Here is a 20,623-nt window from a genome sequence, read left to right on the forward strand (position 1 = left end):
AGGCATTTCAAATTAAGATTGTTTTTCAAAATAACATTATATTAACTGCACCAGTACAATAAAATTCAGTTTGAAGCCTTCCTGTAGACACCCATTAGAATATAATTCAAAATAAATAAAACATACAATATAAACTATAGACACTAGAAATATATGAATAAAGATAAGTTACCCCCCCCCCCAAGAAGTATATATCTGTGTGTAAGGCAGGCCATCAACTCCAGTCACAATAATTTATCACACCCTCCTCTCTATGTCTGTCCTTCTAACACATGCACCACACAAACACAAACACAATCAGAGTAATTTGTTTTTGTACCATGTATAACAACATATTTCTCATTATCATCTGAATGTTTGTAGTGTAGACTACTAAATCCACCTCATGACCTGACACAATGTTATAATATAAAGAATGTACTCCTCATGGTGTTTTTAAGGCGTTTGAAATCTGCTTTGCATGTACTGTGATACCAGTAACAACCAACAAATGCTCACAAATTAGATAAAGAACCTGCTTGGTCAAGTCTTTAGTGGATGATGCGTCATAGCCTGGGATTAAGATGATCCTGAAATGATCAACTTTAATAGAAAAGACAAAAAAAGACTTTGTTGCAGACGGCACACTAAGCCATCGCAAGCTCTAATCAAATGATTTGGGAAAGGCTATGGGGCGTGTCGGTCTGAAGGAGGAGGGATTTGTACATAAAGAGGTTCTGCCTGGGTGGCAAACATGGGGCAAACAATCTCCATGAGCCTATTTTTAGGATACTAGCAGAGCATAATGAGCTTGCTGGCCTGTAGGTGCCTGCGCCAAGCAGCGGCTAACTGCTCTGTGACCTTTACCAGAGTGTGTGTGTGTGTGTGTGTGTGTGTGTGTGTGTGTGTGTGTGTGTGTTTGTGTGAGTGAGTGAGTGTGTGTGTGTCAGCTAAAGAACACAACGTCCTTTCTCACCTGTCACCATGGTTGTGGCATACACATAAACATACGTACCCATGCACATATACACACATACACATGCATAAACACATACATTAAACACATATACACAAATAGACAAAGGGCAGCATGCGTAACTGTCACAGCGATTTGTTGTGGCTGAGAAATTCCCCAGGAGCAACCCACACACACACACACACAAACATTTAATCCCTTCCACCTCACCATCAACAATGATCCTCTAGGAATTCAATTCAATGTCACACTCCATACTGTCTGTTATTGTATCAGGTACTGTCTGTGGCATCAGATGCAGCACTGTACATGTACAGCCCGAGTTGCCGAGTCCGAGCCACCAAGCTGGGGAATAATGCGTTAATACTGGCTGCCTTTTCTGCTCCAATAAACTGGCCAGTTCGGGGGCGAGCAAGACCCTCTCACTCTTCCTCTAACTCCCGATCTATCGCTGTCTGTCTGCGTGCTTACAGCATTATTGATCTGATTGATACTGCGGATGTTGTTTCAAATATTGTCACATTGATAGTGGCTGCTCCATAATCCAAACTTTTCGCTTGTGCGTGGGATTTAGTGATTGGGAGACTCACAACACTGACATTTTTAAAATGTTAAATATAAGTTACCAACGATTGAATAACTGCATAAACATATCAGAATGAATTAAGTCAAACCTCATTTGCATAGTAATGCTTTTTATAGTATCCACAGAGAATTGACAGAATTACATGAACAGCTGTGAAATAACAACAGTAATGCTCATAGGAGGTTTTATATCAGCTCCATGTTCATTTTAGATTCACAGTTTGTTGTGTTGTTGTGCTGGATTCTTCTTCTTATTAATTTATTATTACATAATGTTACATGGTGTGCCTCTACTCCAGGATGTACCGAGGGTCAACAACATAACACAACCACAAAACACCAGAGCCACAAACACTCTTACACTGTCTGTGTTTGCATATCTATTCCATTATTTTCTTCTTTTCTATCTGCCTCTCTCCCTTTCTCTCTCTCCCTCTCCCTCCTCTGTCTTCCTTCTACTCCTTCCTCTCTGATTATCCTCAACAGAGCATCTCATCTCTTTTGTGCGGAGGGTAATTTTTTGCTTCTTCCACTGAGCACACTCCTTTCCTCTATCTCTCTCTTACAATGCTCACTCTCTTTCTGCCACTCTCTCTTTTTCGGAGTAGTAGTAGTAGTAATAGTACCAGCAGCGGCTGAGCAGCATCGCAGGTCCATCTACAACTAATGGAAACCGACTCTCCTGTTGCCGTCCACTGTCGTACTTTTCCTCTGCGCCTCTACTTCTCTGTTGCATACTGATTTATTCAACGATTGAACAGCCAGGCAGCTGTCAGGAAGGACGCTGCTGGGGGTGAGGACGCTCGAAGAAACTCTTTGAGATGTTGTAAGAAAAAAAGTGATGCCGGTAATGAGGAACCATGGGCCAGCTGAGGGATGATGTGAGCCACGCAGAGACTGAAGACAGGCTGAGGTTCAGTTACATCTGGGTGGAAGCTGTTGAATATGTGGATGTTTAGCAGGCTGCCAAACCACTGCGACTCCCTTCATTTGCAAACCTGAGGGAGAAGAGGCTTACGAGGAAGAGTGAAGAAGATGAGCTGTACCCAGAGAGAGGAATGGAGTGATCACTGACAGCGACTTCACGCATGAGACGCATGTGTATGCCACAGTATGCCTTCTGGGCTGCCTCTGCGCTGTGCCATCCTTGTCGTCGCAGCACCACATTGTGAAGTCTCCGTGTGGGTTCGTGCAGGGGGCGGTCACAGACACCCGGAGGACCCTGACCCCACCGCGGTGAGCTTTTGCTGAGGACCATGGTCCTGCCGTCGCTGCTGAAGCTCCTCAACTTCTTCCTGCACCAGTCGACCTTCACTAAAGCCACCGCTGCCGATCACTGCCACCGCCCGTCCTGCTGTCCGGCTGCTCTAATGCCGCGCCCGCCCGGCCTGCCACTCTCTTGCCGCCACGGGTTTGAAGCAAGAGAGAAGCCACAATGTCTGCCCACCGAAGGGAAAGAGGTGAGACAGAGAGGGGCAATCTGGGTGACTGAGGACATTTCTGTAGAAGTACATGATTGTTTGTGTGTGTATGAGTGTGTTATAAGCAAAGCTGGAACATTAAGACTGTTACTTGTACAATGAAATACCATGAGGCACTTTGAGATATAACTTGTGCAGACTCATCAACTAAAATTCTAATTATTTGTTGAAAAATCTTTAATTCTTGAAATTATTCGTGTAAAATAGTACTAGGCTTTTTCATTTTTGGGAGTCATGTACATGTTTGTAGTTTTAATTTGGGGTTAACTACAGTATGTAGTTGGGATTATCCCAAATTGGGATCATTTGTCTCATACCATACATTTCTGAAGCACCTCTTTTACTCTCTATCTGAAATATTGCATCCTAAAAAGCCTAGTCTGATCTAATTGATCAGCCTCTTTTTTGTGATTGTTTAACCACTTAAGGCATGAGTCAGAAACGGCAAGCCCCTTATTCAGAAATGTAGCTTTGATGAATATGTTTCACAGTGACATTTTTATCTAGTTGCTGTCCTATATTTCATATGTACCATTATACTTGTTTAGCCTATGTCACCGTATATGTATGTTATTATCTGACAAAGATGCTTTACGTGCAAAACCAAGAATTAAGCTTTTGCTGTTGCTGCAAACTCTGTCCTTAGTTGTCAAGCAGAACTTTTCAATGCACAAAAATGCTACGACACATAAAAGAAAGGGGAAAACCCAAAAAACACAATCTGGGCACTTTAATAGAATTCTGCTTTGGTGCTAGATACTGTAGAGCCATATTTGTTTTAGAAGATAAGTTGTAAATTGACTCAGTGCACAGCTTGAAGCCCTTTCAGAAAATCAATGGCTATATATGACTTATATATATATATATATAAGGCACTATCTAAATTCAAGCCATTATTATTATTATTATATGGAGTTATGAGAGATTTCACATAAGTCTGAATGTTTTATGTTGTAGTTAGACGTACAAGTTCTGATATATCTCTCTAAAAAACAAGGCTAGATGCTGCTGCGTGAGTGAGGCTTCAAACTAACCTTTTGCAAAGCTGCATGTCAGCAAAATATTTTGGGTAAAATACAGAGGTTAGGGTTTGCTGAGTCTTCTCTGCTTAAGCATTGATATCAGCCCCATCATGCAGTTGTTGGTTTGTTCTTCGGCATGCAGTGATCCAGGCTAAACGGAGTCACTTTCTATTATGTCAGCTTAACCAGCAGGACATTGAGGGACAAATAAAAACTGAGGCCACTGCCCTACATTTAATAAAAACAGAGTCACATTTCACATGTGAACTGAATTAATGACAACGAATAAAAATGATAAAATGTGTGTAAATCTTGTTTTTAGATGAGTATTCTCTTGACAGTGCTGTAAATGAATAAGTGTAAAACAATAACCATTGAAAATGTGTCTTCAACAGAGTGCTTTCCCCCCTAAAAGCTCCAGTGTGTGAGAACAGAAACTACAATGCTCATTTTCAACAAAAATCCATAACAGAAACATTCATATTTTACTGCAGCAAGCACAACCTGCTCCCTAATAATTTAGACCAGTCTTCAATGAACAAATGTATAAGCAAAATAATGTAGAATTAGTATCAAGTTAAGAGTTTGCAGATCTTTTGTGCAGTCAATGTCCATAATCCTAAAAACCCTTAAAATCAGGCAAGCCTTATTGTAATCATTAAATCATAATCCCATTTGTTGAAAATAGTTTCAAAACGGACCCTGTCTCGCAGTGGTAAAGTAAGTGGTGAAAATTCCTGAATCCGCACCTTTGTCTGGACCCACGACAAAATGCAAAGTGTTCTTTCCTGGCCCACGTCCCTCCGCCAAGTTTGGTGAAAATCTGTTTTGTAGTTTTCGCGTTATCCTTTTTATAATTATGTTCATTCATTGAGCCAAAGATGAAGTTGAATTGGATTTGAAGCAGTTTATTGTTTGTCCTCGTTTGGCCTCCATGCTAGAGAAAAATCAACAGCCAAGAATATACAAAGAATTAACAAAGCTGAGCGGGAATGTTATTTTGATCATATAGGCCTATCAACTGCACACACACACACACACACACACACACACACAGGTTGAGGTTATATCTCCCTGTCTTTTGTTTCTCAGATATGTCCAATAGCCACGGATCAGTGGTCAAACAGGGAGCACATTTTCACATACTCTGCTGAGTATGTACTCGTCATACAGACTGGCAGTCAGATATCCAGTTTTGGCTCAGTCGCTCTCACTTTCTCGCTTTCTCTCATTCTCTCTACCACCCACACAGCTTTCAGACAGGCTCTGTTTGACACCTGAGAGCACCCTTAGTTTTTAACTTACCTACTGCCAGTGTTTAAAGTTATGCAAGACTTTGGCAAAGCCAGAAATAGGGCACAATAGTGGATCCACATTTCATGAGATGTGCTTTTGAAGCAATTAATCAGAGGATAATGGTACATTGACTTGAAACATTAGTATGCTCTCTGTAGCAGAAATTATTAACTGACAATTGTTTCCATAATATCAGCCTTTAATACTGCCAAAAAGTCGGTGTCTATCAACAGCTCTGGCTTTGCATAATGATATGAAATCTGGTCATATCATGTATGGCATAATAGCTAAGACGAAAAGAAAAGGATAAATGGCTTAACAGTCTTTATTTCAAGAGTCCTCCTTCGGACTCAGAATAGCTCCCAGAGGAGCATTGATTTTCTGTGTGGCACCTTAAAAACATTATTGATTTTGTATTGGAAAGTTTACTCTGTAAAGGAGGATTTTTCAGCAAGATTCAAACAGCGGCCATTATACTCCTGCAGTCAACATGATTCTATTAGGTCCTGATAAAGCTGAGTAATATGGGGAATGTTTCACCGATCGATCCGCTTATGTTTGCACAAGGTTGTTGCAAAAATGCTTCAGAAATCAAATCCAACCACTCCAAGGCTCCCAATACCACAATGTTTGTTTCAGGTACTTTGGGAATGAAACCTCAAAATGGGGCTTTTAGAGTGACTGCATTTATTATTTAATTATTTTGCTTTTTGTGTTCAGTCCATTTCGACAAATTTAGACAAATGAAAACCATTACACTGCAGGTAAAGTACATCCAGTAATACATTCTCACACATTAATGAGACAAAGCAGAGCCTGGTGTATAAAGCAGAGATGGAGATGCTTGGAGAACAAGGGAGAGTGAAGTAGAGTAATTCATGGCTTTCCCTGACTCCCACACATGCTGTACTGTACAAGTGATTTGCAAAGACACACTATTCTCCCTGTAAGCTGTGTGTGTGAGTGTCAGTAGCCATTGTAGTAGTCCGCTTCGTATAAAATAATTAAATTGCTGCTCCACTTATTGTCCCAAATGGAAATATTTAGAAGGAGCAAGTGTTGCCCTTTGTGGCGTCATGATTTAGGACATTTCGATTCTATTTCATCACATTTTCTCTGAATCTGTCCGTCTGGATGTCTGCATCACAGAGAGCTCAGCACTCACCAAAAGAAAGTAGTGATATCTTCTCTGCATGTTTTCCTGGCTCTGCTCGGTTTGGCTCGGCTTGTCTTGGATTAAGGAGCCCACTGGTAAGACTTAATATGCACCCCACTGCTGTCACCCAACTGTGAGAGAGCTGTGGTAAGAGGAGACAGAAAGGGGATGATGGGGGAGAGAAGCAAAAGAGCACAGGGAAAAGAGAAATGCTGAGAGAGAGAAGGTGATTGTGAATTAAGGGTGCTACTGGGATTATCGAATATTTAACTTCTGGGAAGAATCACTTCTGTTACCCAGATACCATGAAAATGACGAGCTGTGGTGCAGCTGCCTTAGCCAACATGACTGGCCTCAAAATCATTTTTTTGTTGTGCTCTATATGCAAAAAAAAAACACAAGGGAAAGACAAGAAGGGAAAGATAGGAAGGTGTAGGTGTCTCGGTTGGCAAGCAGCAAAGATCTAGTTTGTGTTTGTGCCTGAATCGTTTTCAAATTTGGCACCTTCCTAAAATCAATCACCTTCAAACAGCCATCTGTGAAAATAAGTTGGGTTGATGTTACCTCTAAGGCTCATTCATGTTGAATAGATATATGGAAAGAGATAGAACATCTGTCCATATTCTCTGTTCAATTTGTCTGTAAACAGACAAAATACAACTGGAAATCATTTAGAATTTGTGAGAGGGGCGCCCTCTAGCTAACTCGCAGGGTCCATTCCGACCTAGCCCATTCCTCCATGTTTTCCCAATTTTCAAAAAGGAGAAAAAAAGGGGGAAAGGAATCCATCACAATGATACTAATTCATACATCAAATGTAGAAGTGAAGGGCTCAGCTAATCCTCAGTAAAGTAAGACCGTGGTTGCTGTCATGTTTTATACCCCCTGACATAACACTACAGATACAGTTCATGGGAAATTGTGTAAATGTGTTGAACAAATATCAAAACATTCTCTCTGGCATCATCCACAGCTCATGTCAAACAGTAGCAGGCTGGAGCTAAACTGCAAACACATTTGTCGACACTCAATATGAGTCAACCCACGGTCCTCTGCCACATTTTAACTCGCCACGCAATCCCATGAATTTGTCAAACTCGATGCCTCAACACCAGATCCAACTGGCTTAAATATGCATTTTCATACCTCTTGAAAAGAGGCAGTTTATGTTCCATGAGTATTCAGACTACTGAAAAAAATCTAATTACAGTAATTGTGTACAAAACAAATCAGTATCAGTACAATAGATTCAGTAATATACACATGATTTAACCCTCATTTTTCATTCTTTAAGTCTGCCTAACTACTCAATGCAAACACGAAGGACTTTTGTCCCAAATTGTCTTTCTACCTACTTGTAATGTGCGTAGCTGAATTTAAGTTGTTTTTCAATCATATTAAACCCTTCTATTTATCTGTCGTTTCTGTGAAGACAACGTCTTCCCTTTTCCAGGGTCGTTATGTACATGTAGTACATTCATGCATCCACACTATGCACGCTCGAGAAATGTGTGAATCAGTGTGTGCGTGTGGATCAGCAGCTTTTCTCTCTGGAACGTCAGTGACTTGGATAATAATCTGTGAATTACAACAGTGCTTAGTGAACCAATGGGCTGTGAGACAAAGAGACAAGTTTTGTACTCATATACCAATCCCAGGGGAACCATAGCAGTGTGTCTGTGTGTGTGCCCGTTGTGTGTGTGTGAGAATGTGTGCTCCTTTTTGCCACATTATTTATATGCATGCTACAAATGATGTCATAGTTCATTTATTATCTCAGCCTCCCTTAAGACCATAGCAGAGGATACACATCACATCTACACAACCAGACCCACAGAGTCCTACATCTGGGTTATCATGCATGATACCGTTCTCTAACATGCACAGATGATCTTTTCCACTGTGAACTCAGTTGCACATATGCAAAGCAGTTGTGGTCCAACAATGGGTTGCACATGAGGATTGCTAGGTCAAGCAGCTGTCATTTAGACAGTGAGACCATCCATCCATGGAAAGCACTGGACCGAAGCTTTTAATCCATTTCTTCCACCATCTTCAGCTCTGCTACTTCTCTTGACCTCTCTATGGGATGAAAGGTCAAAGTCACCCAATCTGACAAGTCAGTGGTCGTAATTCTCACAGCACAGCTTCATGGTTGTCAGATGGGAATATTGTGCAGTACTATTTCTACAGAACAAATATCACCAAAGCTTTGAGAAGACTAGTAGCAGTAAGTCTGTCTAAGGTCATTGATCTTGTACTAGTTTTTAGAGCTTTCAATTACATCTCGCCTGTGTCTTCTTTCAGTCACTTCTCTGTAAATGTGTTTCCCATCGTGTTTTATGATTCATGTTGTGAAAAAAGTGTGCAAGGGAGGATCATATATCACTTACCTAATGTCAGCATTCAGCATTTAGAAAGAGAAAACAACAATCATGTTGTCAGTCAATGATGGATCGTGTGGATCATCACAAATATTGTCATTCATCAATTTTTGGATATGTTTGGATGTCCCAGATAAAAAGTTGTCTCTTTGCTGAGATGACAAGACATCTAAGTCTTGTATGTAATCATAAATGAATAGTGTAAATAACAACAAGTTCAGGCTATACAATATATACAATTCATAATGCTGATACCACTTTGCATGTTTGCCCAAACATTGACACATGACACGACATTGTAAACTTTGCTTTCTTTCAGTGAAACTACTTGAACTGTAACTAATTTGCCAATCACATGGCATATAATATTCAGCATTATACAGTATGCATAAAAATAACATAATGCTAATGTTTGCAGTGCTCACTACACATACATTAATCATACATAGTGTTAAGTATGTATATGTCCCGCTGTGGCTCCACACACCAGCATCATTTATTCGTGTGGCCTGATTCTATAGTTTGAATCTAATGCATGGTGGCATCCTCCTTTCACATGCAGCTCGCTTTAAAGCCACATGAGCAGAAGCTATAGCCCTGCACTCAGTCCCATCAATATTGTACAACATGTACTCTGCAATCAGCGTAGGATATTTTAGCCTCATGTTAACACAATGTGAAGGGTGTGTTTATATACATTTATATATATATATGTGTGTGTGTGTGTGTGTGTGTGTACAAAGTGGAAATCTTCTAATACATTCTTATTGAACTGCAGGTCTTGTACTAAAGGCCAACCTTCCTCTGATTTGAATATGAGGAGGTTACAGCAGTTTCTCAGACACATTGTGAAAAGATTAAGAACTGTGCTGTGAAGTATTTTTGTTCTGTGGATTAATATTCAAATACATGTGCATTAGTGTGTGTGAGCAGCCCATATGTCAGCAGCCACACAGCCGTTGCTTGTGTCCTGTTACAGTGCTGCATTTATATTTCAATCCCCCTCTGTTTTGTAGTATGGGAGAGACATGAATAAACAGGGAGGGAGAAATGGTTGCAGAGACAGATCAAGATAAAGATTTAGAAAGGGTAAAGACACAGACACAGAACGAGATGAGATCATGGAGGAGATGTGTCTTTGGGGACAAAGACAGAGAGAGGTGGAGAGCAAAAATATATCCAGGGAGAGGGGGCAACCTCCCTAAGCGCTGATGGTGCTGATGAATATTGGAGGAGAGAGCTGTGGTGAGGAGGAAGAGGAGGAGAGGAAGAAGAGACATCAGTGCTGGGAAAATATGCCCCCTTTGTTATGTCTTAATGGGAACTGTCAGAGCTGGAGAGAAAAAGGTCAAGCAGGAAGCCAATCGTGGTGGCAGGCATATATCAAACCGATATGGGGGGGGCATATTCATTTGCATATGGATGCAAGCATAAACACAATAAGAGGGGTTGGTTATAAGTGACACTGCAGAAACCTTGTTTATTCCTTGACCATCACCAGAATGTATCAGTCAAATATGAGGCTAGGCATATAGCCATCATGAGCATTTCATAAAACCAGGTTCTGGTGTGTTTTCTTTAGTTTTGAACAAAGTTGTGCAGCTTTTGTGTTAGCTCGCATATGCTATATGTGTTGCTGAGGAGCCGAGGAATTGCAGTGAAGTTGTGTTCATACAAAAGCAGCTTGATGGACAGTGTGCTGGGTCAGTTTTGGGAAAAATGTTGTTTTTAATGGATGGTTCAAGTTTGCTTCTCTACTGTTAAGGTTCAATATTTTCTTTCAGGGGGATTTAGTAGTACACACATCAATTCCAACCCTTCCTCTCCCACATACCAAAACTACTGTTAAATCATGGACAGAACAGAAGGGTGAGACATGGGTCTAAAAGTGAAGTTTAATTTGCAAAAACTGGATCGTTAGCCGAAGAATGTGCAGGTTATAAAGACCAAAAAATGACCGGTTCAGAATTTTGGCCCAAGGGTAGATAACACAAGGTTGTACTGACCAGAGCAGCAGTCAGCAAGGGGATTTATGAGACACACCAGCAGACACAGGTCAATAATAGAGCGTGGATACCCGACCAGAGACCATTGGGATCTGTCGGCACCTAAAAGGCTGGGATAAAAAAAATAAAAAAATCAGGGCAAGTCGGTCATGTTGGCTGGGCTGAGTTTTTACACTGCACATTTCTGTAATCTGGGAAAACAAGGAAAGCATTGGGCTCAGTCAGGGTTATGCCCAAAATTGGCTCGGGTCAGGCTTCGACGGGTTTGGACGGAAAAAAATGTGGCCTGATCTGCACTCTAGTCCAAAACACAAAATTACAGCAGTAAACTACAAAATGTAGTGTCAAAAACCTATTTTGTGTATTTTCACTGTAAAATCAAATGACCTCTATGATAAAACTCTCTGAAACAAGTCAAACAAGTGTCAATCTAAAAATATCTAAAAATCTAAATGAAGAGAGTCTGAGAGGATTAAGAAACAAAATCAAGATTAGGGTCAGAATCTTCTGTGATTGTTATTCCTTTTGAAACATAAATGTATTAACTATTTTCATCCTTAAAATGAAATGAAATGATATGTATTGCAGCAGAGAAAAGTCACTGTGGATTTATTATAATTAATCCCTGTAAACGGTTCATTTATAATGTTCTTAAAAATCATTAAGATTATGATTATTTGGCTTTGAAATGCAGCTTTTCAGTAGGAGTGTAGGGAATTTTAAAAACAGCTGGGACTCAACAGGGAAACACGTGTTAAAACAATTTGTAGATGTACTCTAATTCCTTAATCTGTTTTTTTTTACTGGAATAATCACATATTCCTTCCCTGTCTGCGTTGTCCAGACATTAGTGGCTGACTCTCCCCACTGACTCTAAAGCAGACACTATCTAATAATATCACACACGCCTTTTGGTGAAAGAAAAAGCTGCCGGCCAGTGTCAAAACCTTATGTCCTCTTATGTGTGAACTGTGTGTGCGTTAGCGTTGTAAGATGAAAAAGAGAAAAACTCCTGCAGCCTTTCTTTTGAAATGTAAGTGTTAGAATGAGGCCAAGAAAAGGTTACGGTGGGATTTATCCAGTTAGCTGACAGGCTCAAGTTCAGGGTGACAGCAGAGGAAATGAAAGGAAGTCAGTGTTTAAATGTGCATAGCGGGTTTTTGTGTATTTTTTAACGTGTGCGTGTCTCTTTGTGTGTGTAATGCCCTTTTGCACCATATATTTGCATGGTTCCTGTACCCTTTTATATTGTGTTTGTGGTAAACACACTCGAAGCCAAGCTTGCGTTTCACAAGTCATGCCAGGATACACACACATCGGAATATTTCCATCCGCTGGGACAGCGAACACCTGTCCTCCAGCCTCCAGCATCCGGGCAAAGCTTTCTGACAGGCACGTTTCTCTCTGCCACCTGTTCGATATAAACTGCCCTTCTTTTTTCGCTTTTCTGCACAGTGCTTACATACATTCACACACGTGTCTGTAACCTCCTCCAGACAGGGGTTTGATTATTGGAGCTTAACTGCATATTAGCTGCATTTAAAAGGTATTTTATGTGTTTTTATCTCAAGTCCTCCTGAAGGTGTTTTTGTGCTGTAAGGAGGTAGGAGCTGTGTTCACATGTAGACCTTCTCCAAACAGACATGATTTGATTTTGCATTATTAAAAAGTTATCATGAGCAATTGCTCCCAAAATAACTTGCTCTTCCCGGCTGACGTTTCCCAGACCACTCTGTTGACAGTAGAAATTGAAGCCCCTGAAATTTTGATATGCTTCTTTTGCTTGTGTTTAAACACTGATATAGGACAAGCTCTGTCTTATAATAAATGAGCAGTATTGTTTGACTGTGTATTAAATATTGACCAGTTGCTCATTGTGAAATATTAACCACGTTTGCTGAGGCTTCCAACTCAGCACAGCAGAGCACGATCTAAAAAGAACCACAAGGATAAAACAAGTGTTTTTAAGAAGAAACATGAGCGTTTAGTGTCACGACATGTTTTTCTGCTTTTGAGTCAAAGCGTTACTCATTGTCTTCATGAGGAATCTAAAGAGCGCAAGAGAAAACATGAAGCATGAACACATGGATTTCTGACACACTCATTCTGGCACAGGCACTGACTTACAGTCCATTTAATTTCCAGCTGCTGTAAATGTCCAGATGTTCTGGTTTGTAAGCACACACCAACATTTGTTGTGTGTCTGTACTTTTACTTCACTGTCTTAGTGAGGACCAGTTTAGATTTTACACGCAGGGCAAGTGAGGACATTTTGGCCGATCTTCAATGAATCCCCTTTAAAGGGTTTATAGGGTGGGGGTTAGAATTAGGTTGACCCTTACCCTCATCCTGAACCCTTATTTGGCAGGAGACAGCAAGGTGACAGAGCTCCTCAGTTTTCCGGTGTGTTTATGATGTACAACATGACGGGTCAAAACAATGAAAGGCAAACCTCACCATTACTCGTGCCTGCAAAAAGAAAAAGGAGATATTAGAACGAGGGAATTAATTATGCGTGTGTGTGTGTGAGTGAGTGAGTGAGTGATGTGTGTGTGTGTGTGTGGGTGAGTGATGTGTCACAGTCTGTCCTCTGTGAGACCATGCAGCTTTGTCATTGAAATGTTCTTTAATTTCCATCACTCTTTCTTCTTTCAACCCTTTTTCTCACCTCTCAGCTCTCTCTTTGTCTTTCTGAGTATTCGTGCCCATCAGCTCTGACTCTCCGTCCTTCTCTCTCGCCCACTAGCTTTCTCTTTTACACACTTTTTATCTTTTTTTTCTCAAGCTGCATGTGCACGTGCTCTCGCTGTTTTTTCCTCCCTCTCTCTCTCTCCCTCCCTCCCCCTAATCTCTTTATTTTACTCCCTCAAACAAATCTATATTATGTCAAAGTGGTGGTATAACTTCTCTCTTTGCCCTGAGGCAGTGCACCACATGCACGTACATGTGTACACAAAATTGATTTGTACACTTACAGAGCATTTAGTAGTACATTAGCTGTACTGCCTTTTACCCCGATGCACCTACACTCACACACATGCGTTCCCTAGCCTCCCTATTGTGTGCAAACAACAATTTCTCAGGTCAATTCTTTCTTTGATTTGGTTTTGCAGAAAAGTATAATTTATGCACATGAACATTTATGCATCCCCACTATTTGCACTGAAGAATTGTGTGAATATGTGTTTGTGTGTGTGTGTGTGTGTGTGTGTAGAATATGAGTAGGAAAAGGCAGCTACAGTAATACCTACATACATACCATGTGTCCATGTTCCTGAAACAATGGGCTATTGTCTGTACATGTACAGTATGAGTCTCCACACAGGGATGTGGTTTCATTTTCCAGACGTAAAAGGATGTGCTGATGTGCTGATTCATACCTGCTCCGATAAAGATAGATGCAACACCACAGGCAGTGAACAGTTGGGATACAGTTGAAAATATCCTCGGCCCAACTCCTTCACTTTAAATTGGAACAAAGTCAATTTAAAAAATGAGAATTAATGTGAGGCTAAAAATATCCTTAGAACTGAGCAGATTTTTCCCTCTGTCATCTCTGTATCCATTCGTCTGCATGCCTTGTTTCTATCTTTCCTTTTTTTTTTAATTTACACCAAAATGAATCAATATGAGAAATGGAATCATCCCAAACCCATCAACACCCCCACCAAGCACATTGATGGTGTGTGCTGCCTGAGTGCCTTCAGCTACTGTTAACCTCATACAGTGCTTTATTTTTGTCTCCTCCCCTCTGAGACCCCCGCCAAGTTGCCAAACTTGAGTGTCAAATTTAATAAAACTTACAGTGTCACTACAGAGAGCTGAATTCAAACGCGTTATCCACTTCTGGGGAGGGTTGACGAAGACTCTCTCTGGAACCGCTCTTAAAAGCTAACATTAACTTGCACAACGTATGCAGCATTGTAATATGTATGGTACGTCCCGTCAAACTCTCAGCTCAGGATGCCTGTCGCCTGAAATGATGTACACTATCTGCTTTTCAAAGTTTCACCCTCAAAGGAAACCATCTGAAGTACAAAAGCTGCAGAAAGTAGTAGGTTATTCAGATGCACTTTGACTCAGCCTCACTTACTTTTTGATGTCGTAACTTTGGGTGTGAAACTTTCTGTATATAAACCTCTGCAGCTGTGTGCGCCTGTGGCTCAGTCTTCTGCACCGAGAGAAGAGTTGATTGAAGATTAATGATGGAGGTGTCTTTCAGTCATTGCCCTTTATAGGACTGCAGCTGTACTGAATGCATCCCGTGTGTGTGTGTGTGTGTGTGTGTGTGTGTGCGTGTGTGTGTGTAAACTTTGTCGCCTTTAAAAGGATGAGTCATCACCTTCAGACTTCAGACCTTTCTATAACCTTGTCCATCTTCATGCTGCTTTGTAATTGCTGTATACTTTTCTCTTAAAGTGATACTGCACATGTGTTTTTGAGCTGCTAACTGAATTATATGAAGTTTTTAATGAAGTACATGAACGCTGGTATTAATTTCACATTTATTACCAAATTTAGGTTAAAAAAAATCCACATTATTGGGTTGAACGTGACTCCGAACACCACGCAGTGGACCTTGCAGGGCCAATGCTCATGTAGATTCAATCCTGACCTGACATTTATGTAGGTTATATTTGAAAAGGTTAACACCCTCTAATCAAAGGTGTGGGAATCTGGAAATCTGCATCAGCGGTGTAAATTCCACCTCCTCGTCAACCATTCAGAGACGTCCCTGATCATCTTCTGCCCCTCTGCCAGTGCCAGTAGTTGGAAGGGCTCGGGACCACAGCGCTCCGACATGTTTTAGAGAAACACTTAGGGCTGAAGTTGCAGTTTAAACATCAATCAGTTTTATCGGGACAACTTGAGTAGATGTTTAAAATACGTTTTAAACACTCGATCATCTTCATATCTACTTTCTTCACTGCATATATATTAACATTCTTGATTCTATCTCTACATCTTTGTCCTTCGATCAATTAGTATTCAATCTCCAGACATTTCAACTTTTGTTTATTTATGAAAATCTTAGGTGCCCATGCATTGTCGCATAATGAGCTTCCCTTTGAAACACAATGCATCCTCTTGTCTGTGTCATTACTTCTGCTTTCTCATCAAATCAAAAAAAATAATTTGAGCCGACATTTTTCATCGACATCTTTTCATCTTGTTAAAGTGACATTGCAGAAAGAAAAGGACTTTTGGTTTAAATTTGATACTTCTCCTGTCATAAGTCATCTCTTTTTGTCCTTGTATCTGCTCTCCTGCCACTCTAAACCATACAGTGTCATATAAAGTAGAACTGACATGGCAGCAGCCTGAGATTTTGATCGATTTTCTTTCTTTTTTAACAATGATTGAATGCCAAGCTGTTCATTTCAAACCCAGTGTGTCAGATACAGTCCAAGCAAGTCCCTGTGTCAAACTCCAGCATTGATAATGTGCAGAATTTGCTGATGATGCAGCTTTGTGCTGGACTGAGGGATTCCACACTGGACACTGACGACAGGGAGAAGCAGCGTGTTGTCGCTGATGTGAGAATACCGTCTTGATAACAGAGGCAGTTCTGTGAAGTGCCCCCTCGGTTACCCAACGTCCTCCCCCTCCAGGGCTGTCCTCTGATACAACTCTGCCCGATCTGCACTTGAATATATCTTGACATCTGCACTTTTAACTGTCCTTGGGGCAGTGTTTTGTATTTCACACAGATGGCTAAGAATAGCCCGCAAGATACTCTAGCAGGGGACGCACAGCTGAGAGGGGCACTTGTATATGTGTGTGTGTGTGTGTGTGTCTGCTTAAGCAGAAAACAACAAAGCACATAAAAGAGGGTTTTGACACCATGAACCAAGCACGACACAAGTTCAGTCAATCAGTAAAACCAAACCATGGAAATCGTTAATCTACCCAGGAAATTAAAGTGAGTCCATTAATACAGTATGAAAATTCAATGGCTCAATAGAGTGCATACCTCCACCAAGGCCCAACGGCTCCTTATTGAAACCATATTTAAATTCACTCGATCCAGATTTTTCGCACAGATGCGTCACACTTTCGAATAATCCTGACGATGCATAAAACTTATTTCAGTCTGGTCTGGTCACATCTTTATCACATCCTGAGAGAAACCCCATGTGTGTTTATGCCCTGTCTAACCTGCATGGAAGTCCAGAAGAAATTGTGATGAGCTACACAGCAACTAATCTGTAGTTTAAGGTTGTGTTTGGTAAATTATAAAGAGACTAAATTTGAGGTTGTTAAAGAAGTTGTCAGTTGTATGTGCAAGCAAAGGAAAGAGTCAGAGGAAGGAGCAGGTGGATGCAGGTGGATGAAAGGCTCATCCTGGATGTGAAAAGTTAACACACAAACCCTTATTCTCAGTAACACACACACACACACACAACTTTCCCTGCCCTGGATGTGTTATGTTGCAATACTGTCAGGTCAAGGGATTCAGTAGATAAGAAATGCTAGCTTCTGTTTTACTTTGTTTGTGTCTAGACATCAGTTTGGAAAGCTCAGCATTATCTTCAAGACAACATGTTCTGATAAGAAGTAAGTGCGTCAGGTGTATTGTGGAAAATTCAGGTCAGACACGACCATGAAGTGGAAGTTCACTTATTTAGAGAACCTGAATTATAACTCTTCTCTTTGGAAATTTAGATAAACCACGGTGCTTTGTGGCTTTGCCTGTTTTCAATGTGTTTTATGTGTAGGTATCTTATGCACTGTGTTCATTTGCAATGCTTACTAATTCATTTGTAACATACTCAAACCAAGCTACCTTTCTTTTTGACAGAGAGCTCAGATCATACTCAAAACAACTGGTAATTAAAGTTTGATAATTATGATCTATATAATTAGTAATGGCTTATTCATCTCCTTGTCAGTATTTCATATTTATATAATTACCACAAACATGTATGTAGAATTTAAAGAAGCAGGGACTTACTAACCCTTAAAGAAAGAAATATAAATACATGAAATTATGTTTTTGAATGAGCCCAGATTCAAAGAGCTGCTTTAAATATGAAAAAAATGTCTTACCCTAACCAAAATGTTATCTCACAAAATGTTGCTCTATAATAACAGCTCCTGAGGAAATCCCAAGATAATGAGAGATATCAGATCCTCTTATACCAGAAGATCTAGGGATGGTGTAATCATAAGCACATAGATAAATTTGCCATGGGGCCGGAGGAGCTGAAGAAGATATAGTTGTGGACCATAAGGAGAGAGAGAAAATGTGAAGGAATGAAAGAAGAATAAAAGTGTGAAAGAAAGAAAAGGGCAAGTGAGATTTAAGAGAGGAAGATGGAAAATGAATGAGGGAGGTTAGGGGAAAGAAAAACTGGCCATTCAAGCAGGAGCAGAAAGGATGTGGAGGCAGGATGAATGATGTGGCTGAGCTGCTGCTGGGTGTGCAGGAGAAGAGATGGGGATGGGAGAGGGACATTAAATCAGTGATGAAGAAAGATTAAGAAAGTCAATGAGCAGGAGTGGGAAGAAATAGGAACAAGCAAAAATGAGAGGAGATGAAGGAAGAATAACATGTAATCATGGAATACAGGATGTATTACTTCATATCTGAATTATCTGCATTATATACTCTACTCATATTATGATCCTTCTTTTCACTTGATTGTTAAACTCTGCACACACACTGTTTACACACTCCACGGGCTCTGTGCAGTTTGTGTCACTCAGTCTGCTGTACCTCTCGCTGCCACTCTGCCAACTCTACCTGTGAACTAATCACTGGCAGAATGTTTAAACCGTGCCATGCTTATGCAGAATCATTTCAAGCTGGAACAAGTTACATGGATCACCTTGTACAAAGTGTGAATAAACATGAACTGACATTTGCATAAATAGTCTCTGACTTACATTTTTGACGGACTCAAATATGACAAATCACCACTTTAGTTTAATATGTATTCTGATGTTCCACTCCTTTTCTGTCCCTTAAGCTGGAGGCTCATACCTAAAAAGGGCTGTAATACCTTTAAAGTGGATTTAGACACCTTTGAATCTAAATTTGCTGTCAGCAGTTCTGCCTCACAGTAACTATTTCCTTTTGAATCTAATTTTGGAGAGTGGAAATAGCAAGAAACGTGTAAAGTCTTTCAAAGGTTTCTGACTTACGGTACAACGTTATTATTTTAGAGACCATGTCAGGCCATAGCTGGTAATGTAATGGATTGCATTATATTGTAAGGTCATCTAACTTACATGGCAGTAGAAGTATTTTTAAGCCACTGTAGTTATAACTCAGTCCTCCAGTCAGTGTACTTTGGTGGTACATGCATACTCACAGCAGGCTGTTGTGTGACAGTGCTGAAAGTCAGTCAAAAGTCACTTTGACTTTGTCACCTGCTCAGATTCTCTGCAGTTCTCTGTGTGATTCTATAAGACAGAGACACAAGGCAGGCTCTCCTCAGATCTCTTTATACAGATTCATTCCTGCTCTCACCCAGGGCGAGAGCGGTGCCGACTGTGGAATACATTACTGCAAGTAAAGCTACTTAGAACTGCACCATAATACCCGAGATTTCATTCCGAGTGTGTGTTTGTGTTTTAATGTGAAGATGGAGGAGAAGGATCTCAGTGTGTTTGTTTACGTGTGATTGGAATATGCCTATATGCACTTTGTCACAAAGAATTCAAAGCTCTTGTGTAAGATTCAGTACTATGGAGACACAGAGGATGTGAGTGTTTGTGTTAGCCTACTACTATATATGATATATGAGTATATATATATGAGTTTATGAGTATTCCTCTAAATATTATTGTACATTTGCATATCTAGAATGTGTATGTGTGTGTGTTTATGTGTATGTATGTGTGTGTGTGTGTGTGTGTGTGTGTGATATGCTGCCTGGGAGTGTAACCTTAGGAGAGTCACTGAGTCACTGCCTTCAGAACAGTTCTCATCACTGGCTACTGTGAAGGAAAAACACACGTCATGGAAGTGGTTAGCCTGATTGTCAACTCATTTTCCATAATACTACTGCTATATATATTATCTTATGGTAATACCGTCCTCCTTCTCTTCCTTTGCTCCATTTATTGCCTTCACTCCTTCTCTGTCTCATTGTATCCACTGTCTTATTGTCCCTCTGTCCCCCCCTCTCTTTACCCAGGTACTGTCACTCGGTGCAGACGTGTTGCCGGAGTACAAGCTCCAAGCCCCTCGCATCCACAAGTGGACAGTGTTGCACTACAGCCCCTTCAAGGCCGTGTGGGACTGGCTCATCCTGCTGCTGGTCATCTACACCGCCATCCTGACCCCATACTCAGCCGCATTCCTCCTCAATGACCAGGTGGGGTCTCATATAGGGACAGAATCATTTATCAGCCTGTGGTCAAGAAAGCATTAATAACACAACGTTCTGCTCATTTTTTCTCTCTTTGCCTCCCAGCTAAACTGCAGTGTAACTTACTCACTAAAATATATGTACATATACTGTGTGTCCACTGAAATTTCTGTATAGTGTTGTGTAATGTTTTTTCTGCCCATGCACTTTCATCAAATTTGCAAGTTTCATCATCACAAGTCACAAAATGTCCAAAATCTACATTTGTAGATATACTTCAATTAATGTCAACGTGTAGTAACATAAATCTGGTCAGCAAATCCTGCAGCATTGCCCCTTTCCACTGATCTGCAGTGTGATTAGACACAATCAGAATTCACTCCCAGGTGAAATGACTCTACACAGGTTTTAATTGGCT

The 20,623-nt window shown here is 40.6% G+C and overlaps 1 protein-coding gene across 2 annotated transcripts in view; it reads left to right on the forward strand.

Annotated features, from left to right (window-relative positions):
* kcnh2b (potassium voltage-gated channel, subfamily H (eag-related), member 2b) overlaps positions 1 to 20,623 on the forward strand; it is a 202,258-nt gene that overhangs the window by 159,866 nt on the left and 21,769 nt on the right. For both annotated transcript variants that reach the window (XM_069512757.1, XM_069512758.1), the window contains one exon: positions 20,032 to 20,211. In XM_069512757.1, the coding sequence (XP_069368858.1) occupies positions 20,032 to 20,211 (180 nt within the window). The remainder of the gene's footprint in view (positions 1 to 20,031; positions 20,212 to 20,623) is intronic.

Source organism: Paralichthys olivaceus, chromosome 17, assembly GCF_024713975.1.
Source record: "Paralichthys olivaceus isolate ysfri-2021 chromosome 17, ASM2471397v2, whole genome shotgun sequence".
NCBI lineage: Eukaryota > Metazoa > Chordata > Actinopteri > Pleuronectiformes > Paralichthyidae > Paralichthys > Paralichthys olivaceus.